The 12,500-nt window shown below is 35.9% G+C and overlaps 1 protein-coding gene across 1 annotated transcript in view; it reads right to left on the reverse strand.

Annotated features, from left to right (window-relative positions):
* Positions 1-12,500, reverse strand: part of LOC136833836 (muscle calcium channel subunit alpha-1-like) — a 698,390-nt gene that overhangs the window by 175,875 nt on the left and 510,015 nt on the right. The window contains 7 exon segments of the mRNA XM_067096136.1: positions 2,408-2,588; positions 3,156-3,324; positions 5,330-5,433; positions 6,301-6,509; positions 7,783-7,935; positions 10,196-10,317; positions 12,353-12,492. Coding sequence (XP_066952237.1) covers positions 2,408-2,588; positions 3,156-3,324; positions 5,330-5,433; positions 6,301-6,509; positions 7,783-7,935; positions 10,196-10,317; positions 12,353-12,492 — 1,078 coding nt within the window.

Genomic DNA, 12,500 nt, shown 5'->3' on the forward strand with positions numbered 1-12,500 from the left:
AAAAACTTTCTCTTGGAAACAAACAGGATATCCAAGTGTTTGAATGAGCCGCTCCGCCTGACAGTAAGTCCGTTTTAAGGCACTTTCTGTTAGCATCGTGAAGAACCTTGGAAAATATCTTAATTTATTTTTTTCCCCCTTTGAGATATATCATGATGAATCAGTCTTCCCTACGTTACCATCAATCCCTCACAAATTTTCTAATGATCTCACAATCAAGCTAATGGAAAGTTAGACTTAATTATTGACTAATGACAATCACCAAACCTGAGACGAATGCAAAAAAAGGCTCCTCGTCTGAATGCTAAAAGAATGCGCTTCTCTTATCTTTTTTTGTTTTTAGAACAATCATCGTTTAAGCTCACCCCAAACCTTTTGTAATGTCACATTTACATTAATGATGTCTAGCATATAGATTCATAAATTGCTTTACATGCCTGTCATCTTATAATCAAAAGTCTAAGGGACATGGCCTCTACTTTTGAGATATGCAGTAATATTCTTCTATTTGTATCTAAAGCCTACACATTATCACAGGAACCACGTGACTGGTTGGTACCGGTTATAAGATTCCAAAATGCTTATTTTCACTTGTCCTCTGGAAAGACTAAAAAAACCCTCCGTGTTCATAAGGATCAAGGGTCATGAATCAAGTATACAAAAACCGACTCTATGGAAGCAGGGCTGAAATGATGTAAACGCTTTGGGAAGTACCAAGATTCTTCTGATACAGAAAATCAGCTGTGAAAAAATTCTGGAGCTTCTGTGTAGAAAAGCAAATGATTTGATCAATTTAAAAAGTCAATTTTGATCACCTGAAACCTGTTGCAACACTGATAAAACTTGATTGATTTTTTTTATTGAAAGCTTCAAGGGTTGGAACCGGCCCCAAAACCACTACCAAACTCGGTCACGGTTCCCCTACTCAAGTCTTGGTTATATACACATGCACACATCAAAATACGCAGCCCAATGGAGCCTGTTGGCAGAATTAAAGCTCAAAAATTGTCGCTCTTACTTAACAACTTTATGGAATTGGCATTGGTCACTTAAGAAACAGTCTCTGATCACTTATAAAGTAGAATGCATCATTGCCAAAAGAGAATGCACTGGTTACAACTAAAAAATGCAACAATAAAAATCCAAGAATTAAGATCATCATCATCATCAATCATCTATGTCATACCCTCACCTCATCCACTTAAAGATTTTATTTGTAACTTCAACAAAGAAATTACTGTCTGGGTTAGTCATTGCTACATGCTGTAATTACTGAGAAACAAAGGTGATTATTTAACAATTTCATTAATATGTGTACTGATTTATCAGTGAATCTTTATTGCAAAACAAGTGTTATTCATTAATGCTGACTGATATCAGGGCAATAATTGAGACTCAAAATGAATAAATAAAATAATAAAAAAAGTTGTGAGCAAACATATTTGGCTGAGCTCAACATTAGTGACAATAGTAAAATGGATCATTTCCTTCTCTTGTCAAGGAGACAGACAGACAGACACAGACAGACATTAAACTAATGCTGATTACTGAAGGAAAATGTCGTGTCCAGTTAGAGAGAAAAAAAACTTAAATTTAGAGTAAAAAGAGCAAGTAATTACTTCTTTGTTCTGTCTGATTCATGACCAAGAAAGGAAATGAATACCTCATTTTTTTAACCTAGTTTGTTAATATCTTGCAACCCTAAGCTACCCTCGGCTAAATCTATAATAGTAAAATAATGGAACAGATTTCCTTTTCAGAATTCATAAAAATAATTCAAAATAACTTCAGTCTAACAGCCGATTGACTAGATTCTACTAAACAAATATAATTCAATTATGGAACTGAAAATGAATAAAATAAAAAATAAAATGACAAAAAAGCTAACATGTTTACCTATCCTTAAACATCTATTCTGTCAATTTCCTTTGAAAATCTGAAGACATCATTATACCTATGTATGCATATATATATATATATATATATATATATATATATATATATATATATATATATATATATATATATATATATATATATATATATATATATATATATATATATATATATATATATATATATATATATATACAATATAGTATATATATATATATATACATATATATATATATATATATATATATATATATATATATATATATATATATATATATATATATATATATATATATAACATAAATATATATATATATATATATATAGACATAAATATATATATAAAATATATATATATATATATATATATATATATATTATATATATATATATATATATATATATATATACATACATATATATATATATATAGTTACTAGCCAAGTATATACATACATACATACATACATACACGTACAAATACGAGAATTATAGCACTCAAATTTCCTACCGTCTGAATCTTTCTTATCCTCTTTGTCCTCGAGGTCTAAATCTTCGGCGTGAGTTATCCACTCCAAGTAACCTCGAAGATCTTCCTCAATTTGTTGCTTCTCCCGGAGCTTTCTGAAGTCTCCGCGGGCTTTAGCCTTTTCTCTTTCCTTTGAGAACTCTCTATTAAAGGATACATACGGCTATGGTTAGTAAAGTTCTAAGATCAACAGACTAATTCTTCTAACCTGTTAAAAAGACTCTCATCGGACTGGAAATGCACCGAAGGTCGTCCGTGCATTCCCAGCCTTCGACACACACTACTCATTTCTGACGAGGTAGAACAATCATCAGTGAATGCACTAAACAACTTAAGAGCAGCAATTCTAAAAAAACAGGCATTTCACTAAGTATTTTACTTCCATGCAATTCCAAATTGTTCTAACTCGCAGAAGTCACGGCACAAGTAAGAATCACGATTAAATAAAAGGTACTGTATTAGTGATGTGGGACAAGAGGAGCATAGGTCTTTGGCCAATCTCTCTCACACACTTTTTCTCTTCTTTAGTCTGCTTCAATCCTGTTGTGGTGCCTGCTGCAGCTACCCTGCAGTAGGAGTTTGTGTGGAGGGAGGAGGAGGAGGAGGAGGAGGAGGAGGAGGAGGAGGAAGTAGAACCCTTCGAAACCATAGCTGCTAATACGACCTAGCTAAAGCTAAACTAGACATGGATGGTTAGTGTTATTTTCGTCAGTCCAAGGAGCTCAAAGACTGTCTCATTACCATCCTGTTCCTTCTTCTCATCGCCTTCCATCTCTATGTCTTCCGCCGCCGTTATCCACTCGAGATAACCTCTCAAGTCCTCTTCAATCTGCTGCTTTTTCCGGAGCTTCATGAAGTCTCCTCTCGCCTGAGCTTTCTCTCTTTCTTTGGAGAACTCTCTGTCAGGGGGTCCAAATAACACAACTGATCACACATGTCCTAAAGCGTCATTCGGTTAACTCATTTACGGTGCCCATTACTTCACTACTAACTATATATACAGTACGAAAATACCTTTAGTACTTCCACGAGACTGTTTTGTGTTGGTTACCTTAATAACGTGTTATCTCAAAGTGAAGTGTTTTACCCTTAAAATTTCAAAAAATCCTGTAAAGGCTGTTTATTTGTCATCTGTATGGGAAAAAGATCACGCAGATATTTTATACTTATATAGGTATATATACTTATAACTTACAGATCACAAAAAATCTTTTTTTTTTTTTTACAGGCTTAAAGGCTACTATAAAGTCATTATTCACTGTTACTTGTGTTGACCTTTAACTTTACCGAAAGATAAAAAAATAACACTAAAACCAAAATGATTCTTGAATTTCGTCTGAACGACAATGTTGCAAAAAATTAATTGAAAATCTAAAGAAGCTTCAAAACCCACGACGAAAATCCTCGAGGTAATTTTAAAGATTATAATTCTGAAAATTCCTTAATGTCTACCATACTCTGACCCATGTCTAAGCCCTTCAAGAAATATATATCCCTTCCAAGAGGCTGCCAGCCTCGAACGCCTGTCACTGACAGGATGGCTCACTCGGAGCCGGGCTTAATTCCATAACACATTTCCTGATGGTGACTGAAGAAAAATACTAAATGGCGACATTCTTTTGGAAATTATTGAACGATAAACAAGAACAAATAAGTTGTCCCTTCTACTTCGAAATATCTTATTGTAGTCGTGTTTCTAGAATCGAGTCACGACTAAGTTTATATCTAATCTGACCTCACGAGGTACGTAAAAAAAAAAAAAGTAAATACACGGATTCTACAATATGCTGGGGCTCTTTAATTCATTTTTTCTTTTTTCTCAAATGTCTCGAGTAACCATATGGTGTGAACTAGGAAACCTGATATCTTACGTTCTTCCATTTCTTCGAAATTAAGTTTTCGTCGCCAGCAGAATACAGGTAGATTAGGCAGACTGAGATCAATGAATATTATTCATAACTGCTAAAAACAGAGGAAACTTGGTTTCAGACACTAGACAGCCAGTTCTCACTAAAACTAGTAATAATATTACGATACCACAAAACATGAGCCTGACGTTTTGATAAGATGGCGAGGATTAACTTTAAAGATTCTTCTAGGAATAAAATGAGAAACCTCACAAAAAAGACATAGATGCATCATGCACCTGCTCGATTTTTAAAAATTTCTTTAATTTTGCTATCTCAAATCATTCGCTACTTTCGATAACAGCAGAGGGCACGGTACCACGGAATACTGAAGGAGAAATATATATATATATATGTCACAGAAAGTTAACGATACCAAATTTAGAAGTCTTTCTTGTTTATATATCTAGCTGGAGGCAGTTGTTAAAATATATATATGTCCGAAGTCCTCTTCGACCTGCTTGACTTTTTGTCTGATTTCTCCTGTATATAAAGATCCTTAGATATATATATAATGAATTGAAATAAATCCTCCAATGGTCCGGTACCTGAAAGGTAATGTCACGTAAAGAGAAAAGACGAATAAAAAAAAAGGTATACCCATTTGACTGTTCTAAAGCAATACATTTACTACAACTACATATATACTCTAATAACATTTTGTTACTCAGTTTCAACTGGCAAATTGCTTTTGAACATACTAAATATATTAATAAGAGATACCATGAACAAACAATACAATCAACGTCAAAAAGGAATTTAGATAAGAAAGAAAAGACATTGGTAACCAAGAAAAAAAAATGACCTACACATTTGCTAGCAAGTACCTGCACACTTTTTTTTTTTTACTTATTTGTAAATGATACACGTAAATGCATACTGACATGAATGGTTGTACCTGCAGTCTACTTCCCTGCCTGAAAATGAAACAGGTAAACGTACAATCAAATGACTGATCTTGGACACACTGAAGTACACAGAAACACCCAGGACTCACCCGCTGAGGACACCAAGAATAAGATTCATGACGAAGAACGCACCCAGGATGATCATCGAAACAAAAAAGATCCACTGCCAGCTGTTTCCCATGGCATCTGCGATCTGAAATGCAACGATCTGTTGAGATCAGATGGACTTGAAAAATGAATAAATTGGTCAAAGACCGATCGCCTACTTACTAGATTGAATACAATCGTGAAATTGCTTTTGTTGTTTGTAGAGAAAGTATTGAAATTGTGTTGTTCTTTGCGAAAGTTGTAAAATTGCTTTTGATACTTGTTGGACTGTGGAAATGAGGTTTGTAGAGAAAGATCAAAACTCTAAAACAGGCTGAGAAATCGCGATTAAAACTTGAAAAGTGTTGGAAATTGCTTTTGTTGTTTGTAAAGCTTACATCCTTGCTCTTCTGATTGCGGCTAAATTAGATGTTGGCGATTAGCCTAACATCTGATTCTTAATGAAGATGCATGAGGGAAGATCATTTTAAAACAGGTCTGAGAAATTTAAAAAGAGATGCTTAAACTCGTTTGAGTTAGGTCCCCTTTTGCTTCTTTTCTGCTGTTGCTCGATCTAATAGCCATGATAATTTTTGTTTTTTGTAGGAGATGAACTAAAAAAAAATGTTCCTGATGCGAACAAAATCAATTAACTCTACATGGTACATAATTTTTTTTTTTAGGATGATGAACTAAAAAAATGTTCCTGATGCGAACAAAATCAATCTAACTTACATAGTACATAATTTTTTTTATTTCTAGGAGAAGCAACTAAAAAAAATTAGCTTGAAGTGAACAGATATCTTTCTAACTTACACAGCATATCATGTCATGACATCCCTTCTCTTTGTTGGAGAACAAAATAAAACAAATGTGCTTAAAAAATAACTCTAAGAAATAAAAGTAAACAACAAATAAATAATAAAAAAATAAATAAAAATTAATTAAATAAAGATAAAAACAAATAACTCACATAGTACATCATGTCCGTCCAACCCTCCATGGTAATGCACTGGAACACAGTCAACATTGCGAGGCCGAAGTTGTCGAAGTTCGTGATGCCGAAATTGGGACCTTCCCAACCATCTTTGCAGACAAAATACTGGCCGTCGCGGTCGAGGTTCGAACAACTGAATCCGACCGAGTCGTTATCGCACGGGTGTGGGTTGTCCATGCGATTTCCTGGAAAGGAGAATGGAGGGAGGAATGGTTAGAGATTAGCTGATCGAGCTTTGCCAGACCGTTCTGATGAGCAGCATTGCGATTTGCATTCATGGAAAGCTACAATACGGATTATTTCAGCTGGTCTAACTTTTCCAGACCTATTTTGCGATTTCCTGGAAAGGGGAGAGGGGGTTGAGGCTACTGATCATTCACTGCTTCGATCTTCAGCTGATCGGGCTTTACCAGACCTATTCTGGTAGTACGTACAGTCATTATTTATTTATTTTTTTTTCATGGAAAGCCACAATAGGGGATTCATCAGCTGATCTAACTTTTCCAGACCTATTTTGCGATTTCCTGGAAAGAGGACGGAAAGGGGGGGGGGTGGCTGCAGATCATTCACTGCTTCAATCATCAGGTGATCGAGCTTTTCCAGACCTATTCTGGTAGGTAAAGTCATTATTTTTATTCATGGAAAGCTACAACAGGGGATTTATCAGTTGATATAATTTTTCCAGATCTATTCTGGTAGGTAGAATCATTATTTTTATTCATGGAAATCTGCAACTGAGGATTCTTTTAGCTGATCTAACTTTTCCAGACCTATTCTGTTGGGTATCACTATTATTATCATTCATGGAAATCTACAATAGGGGATTCTTATTATTATCATTCATGGAAAGCTACAATAGGGGATTCTTTCAAGTATTATGTACGTTAGGTTAGCGTCTGCTTTGATCATCCAGACCTATTCTGGTAGGCAACATCATTATTTTCATTCATAGGAAGCTACAGTTGGAGATTCATTCTGATATTATATAAGAGTAATGGCCTAAAGTAGGACCATTATTAAAAGAACACTATGCCTCAAGAATCATTTAACACCTGGTTACCAATTATCACTGAACGAGTAAAGGGGCTGCGTAATAGTTTAAAGAAGGATAATTCTTGAAAAAAAAGACTGACTCACGAATCGTTTGCCACCTGGCTACCAATTATCACTGAATGAGTTAAGGGGTCGAGTAATTGTTTAAAGAAGGATAATTCTTGAAAAAAGACCTTGACTCAAGAAACTTCTGACACCTGCCTACCAATTATCACTGAATGAGTAAAATGGATGAGAAGTGGCTTATACTTCTTTTGACGAATCATCTGGCACCTGGCTACCAATTATCACTGAATGAGTCAAGGGGCTCAGCAATGGCTTAAAGTAAGATCATTCTTTTGACTCACGAATCATCGGACACCTGGCTACCAATTATCACTGAATGAGTAAAATGGCTTTCCTCACCCGTCTCATTGTTGTAACAAGTGAAATGAAGAGCTCCTGAGAACAACTCAAGACCGATAATAGCGTAGATGATGATAACAAACATGACGAGGAGGGCAATGTTGAGCAGAGGCACCATAGCTTTGAGGATGGAGTTGAGGACAACCTGCAGACCTAGGGGAAAGAAACCGATCAATAAATGTGCTCTTTAATGGGGATGTGCGAGCGGGTTAATCTTGACCTTTTAGGATACATATACGTAATTAGACCTATTCTCCATCATAACCTGAAGTTAACTCTGAAAATTAAATAAATTTAAGTTTCAGAGAGAGAGAGAGAGAGAGAGAGAGAGAGAGAGAGAGAGAGAGAGAGAGAGAGAGAGAGATCTACACCATAAGCTGTACTCGGCTGATGTTTGTTCGGAAATTAACAATAAATTCAAGTTTGAGAGATAATGAAATAAATTCATGTATGAGAGAGAGAGAGAGAGAGAGAGAGAGAGAGAGAGAGAGAGAGAGAGAGAGAGAGAGAGAGAGTCAGGTCTACACCATAAGCTTTACTCGGCTTTAGTTTTTTCAGGAATTAAAAATAAAGTCAAGTATGAGAGATAATGAAATAAATTCAAGTATGAGAGAGAGAGAGAGATACGAAGATGAGAAGTTTGTCCCATCATCCTACTAACCACACTGGCAGATAGCCGACGATAAAACTCATAACAAAAAGTTCTTCCCTTCACGATTTATGGGTCTCCCAGTGGAGAAAATGAAATTGATGAGCCGAGATAAAAGAAAAAAAAATGAAACAAAATATCCACCGAATAGATGATGATTACTACTAACCTTTGAATGAATATGTTCAGTGGATCTTCACTCGTCTCCAGGACATGACAAATATCTAAGCTTTATTTGACATTTTGTCTCCAGGGTATAACAAATATCTAAGCTTTATTTGACGTTTTGTCTCCAGGGCAACAAATATCTAAGCTTTATTTGACATTTTGTCTACTGAAATATCTAAGCTTTATTTGACATTTTGTCTCCAGGACATAACAAATATCTAAGCTTTATTTGACAATTTGTCTCCAGGGCATAACAAATATCTAAGCTTTATTTGACGTTTTGTCTCCAGGCCATAACAAATATCTAAGCTTTATTTGACGTTTTGTCTCCAGGGCAACAAATATCTAAGCTTTATTTGACATTTTGTCTACTGAAATATCTAAGCTTTATTTGACATTTTGTCTACTGAAATATCTAAGCTTTATTTGACATTTTGTCTCAGGACATAACAAATATCTAAGCTTTGACATTTTGCCTCCAAGACATAGCAAAATTCTAAGCTTTATTTGACATTTTGTCTCCAGAAATATCTAAGCTTTATTTGACATTTTGTCTCCAGGACTTTTATCTAAGCTTTATTTGAAATTTTGTCTAAACAAATATCTAAGCTTTATTTGACATTTTGTCTCCAGGGGATAAATATCTAAGCTTTATTGGATATTTCTTTTTTCAAATTCCTTTGATGTGATCAACAATAATTTACCGAAAAGTTACCCACGACCAAAAATATCTTTGTGGATCACCTATTTTATTTTTTTTATATAAGAGCAAATGGTCAGTTTTGTCCTTTACTTTACACCTTTTCCTGAGGATGTTGTGCAATTGGAACCTAAAAGTTCTACCCTAAAGCAATTCACCCTGTATTTTAATTATTTATATTTTTAACTATTTGTGAAATTTGTCAATTTATATTTGTTTCTTTTCTAATAACTGATCTCTTCTTTCTGTATTTTCTCATTACCTTCTGTTAATTCTTGCTAATGAACACATTTTCTTGAATTTCAAGCCACTGACTCCTCTGGGCTTGTTCCATATGAATAGGGTTCATCTTCTCAATAATAATAATAATAATAATAATAATAATAATAATAATTCAATACTAAGTATGACCTTGAGGAAATGGAGCACAAAATACGTCACAAAACAATTCCATTACACAGACTGACCTCCAGATTATGTTATAGTGAAAGTCAGTTTAGTCTGGAGTAGACTGATAGAATTTTACCAAGCCTGAGAGTGTGAAAAGCGGAAGTTGGAGTAGTTGGACAGCAAGACAGAGATCCACAGAATGAAGGCGATGAAGCACAAGGATCTAAAGGTGGAACTGTGAGAAAATCCCACAGCTGCCACTAAGAAGTAACAGTTAGAGAAGCTGGACAGCAAAGACTGAAGAAAGGAAGCTGCAATGAAGGTGAAGCGAAAGGCTAAAATATGGGTGCAGCTGCAAACACCCTTTAGTACTACCTGCATTACTAAAGGGTGCTTTTAGCAATGAGGTGCAACTGACAGCACTGCACACCCCTTTAAGAGGTGTGCAGTGCTGTCAGACCCCTTTAAGAGGGTCTGGGGGAAATTACAGGACATGGCATACTTACTTGGTACACCTGACACAAGTCTGAGGGGACGCAGGACTCGAAAAGCTCGGAGAGCTTTGACGTCGAACCCTGCCTCCCCGCCCTCCCCCTTCATCAGGACATCTAGGGCGCCACTGATCAAACTGTTGGGGAAAGAAGGAGGAACAGACATCAGGCTTTAGCGGAAGAAGATTTTTCGATGGGAGTAGCTGGAGACGACGCAACAGGGCAACCGACCCCTTAGCTTAGGGACAGGAAATAGCTGGGGAAGAAGCAACAGGGAAACTGACCCCTTAGCTTAGGGACAGGAAATAGCTGGGGAAGAAGCAACAGGGAAACTGACCCCTTAGCTTAGGGACAGGAAATAGCTGGGGAAGAAGCAACAGGGAAACTGACCCCTTAGCTTAGGGAAAGGAAATAGCTGGGAAGAAGCAACAGGGCAACTGACCCCCTTAGCTTAGGGAAAGGAAATAGCTGGGGAAGAAGCAACAGGGCAACCGACCCCTTAGCTTAGGGAAAGGAAATAGCTGGGGAAGAAGCAACAGGGCAACCGACCCCTTAGCTTAGGGACGGGAAATAGCTGGAGACGAAGCATCATGGCAACCAACCCCTTAGCTTTGGGACAGGAAATAGCTGGAGACGACGCATCAGGGAAACGGGCCCCTTAGCTTAGGGAACGCTGTAGGTATGAAGAAATAAATATAAAACTTGACAGGTTTGTTTCTTTACACGTGTACGAGAATGAGAGTTGGCGTCTGTTACTTGAATATAAAAATTGAAACAATCCCTTTTAGAAAAGCAAGAAAAAATCAGTACCCTATTATTTCTTCATTAAAACTGTCTATCCTAAATCCAAAAGTCATTGCACTGACAAGCAAGTAAATTTTTTTTTATAAAGCTCGAGATTTCAAAATATAGTCAACAGAGAAAAAGACAAAAAATATTCAACGCTCTCGCGACTTATTGCTCACTGAATTTTTAGGACATAGAGACAGACGCCAAGAGTGTTCGTAATTACAGTTATAATTCACTTTCCTGACGAGCTCAAAAAATTTTCTAGAAAAAGACAGAGCATTAAGAAAGGTCGGTCGGTTCAGAAAATAACAACAATTGGATAAACGAAAACCGGTATAATCTATACAAACCAGTGGTTTTGTAAAGAAAGTTGCCATGATGAAATACGGAATTTTGAAAAGACGAGGCATTTTTAAAGTTGTTGCTTATGCAAGTGTCGGCCGGTTCAGAAAATAACAACAAGAGTTAATGGATAAACAAAAACAGGCATAATTTATACAAGTCATTGGTTTTTAAACAAATATGATGATAAGTCAAAGACCTACGAATCCTGGCATTTGCCTGTTAGGTTAGTAAGGTTTCTGAATGCTGAAAAACAAAATATTAAGCAATGAAGTTTGTGAGAATCCTGTGAAAGAATAAAATAAAATATTATTTGGTTTTGGTTATTTCTACTATTTTATTTTAATTAAAAAAAGTTATCACTGTATTTCATTCTCTATTTTACTGAATGAATAAACTAGTCAAATAATCATATATTTCTTTTTTAACTACTGTTAATTTTTCTAACCAGGGATGCTAAGCAAATTCATATCTTTAGACTATGTTGGGCTCCACTGACTGCGGTATCTACACCTCTGCATACCCTAAAATGTGACCATATAACCAATGACCCCAAGTCAAATCTGTGTCATAGCCACAATACTGTGGTTCTTACATAGTCTTCAAGACTTCAAGTTCTTGGATATAAGTTAAGCCACGCCCACAATAACATGAACTCCCAACACTGATAATTATTAGAAAAATCTCAGGTCACAGTAATTAGGAGGTTCTTCCAACTGAACACCAACAAAATTGCCAGAATTCACTGAGAGACACTGATCAAGAAGTTAGTCATTCAATCGCCAGTTTTCTTAAAACTATACAAGAAAGGAATGATTGCAGGGATGGCGAAAAACGTGTCTTGCCTTATATTTTTTAAAAGTAACAATGATTTAAAGATTTTTCTGAACTAACACCCACAAAATTGCCAGAATTTCCTGAGACACTATCAAGAAGCTAGTCATTTAACCGCTAGTTTTCTTAAAACGGCACAAGAAAAGGAATGATTGCAGGGATGGTGAAAGACGCGTCTCGCCTTTTTACTTTTGAAAAGTCACTTACCCGATGACGACGATAAGGAAATCGAGCGAATTCCATACGCTCCGTATATACGCTCCTTGGTGGAACGCGAAACCGTAGGCTATGATCTTCATCATGCATTCTAGTGTGAAGATTACCATGAAAATCACCTCGATTTGTTCCTGTGGAG

The sequence above is a fragment of the Macrobrachium rosenbergii genome, chromosome 52 (genome assembly GCF_040412425.1).
Source record: "Macrobrachium rosenbergii isolate ZJJX-2024 chromosome 52, ASM4041242v1, whole genome shotgun sequence".
Classification (NCBI taxonomy): Eukaryota; Metazoa; Arthropoda; class Malacostraca; order Decapoda; family Palaemonidae; genus Macrobrachium; species Macrobrachium rosenbergii.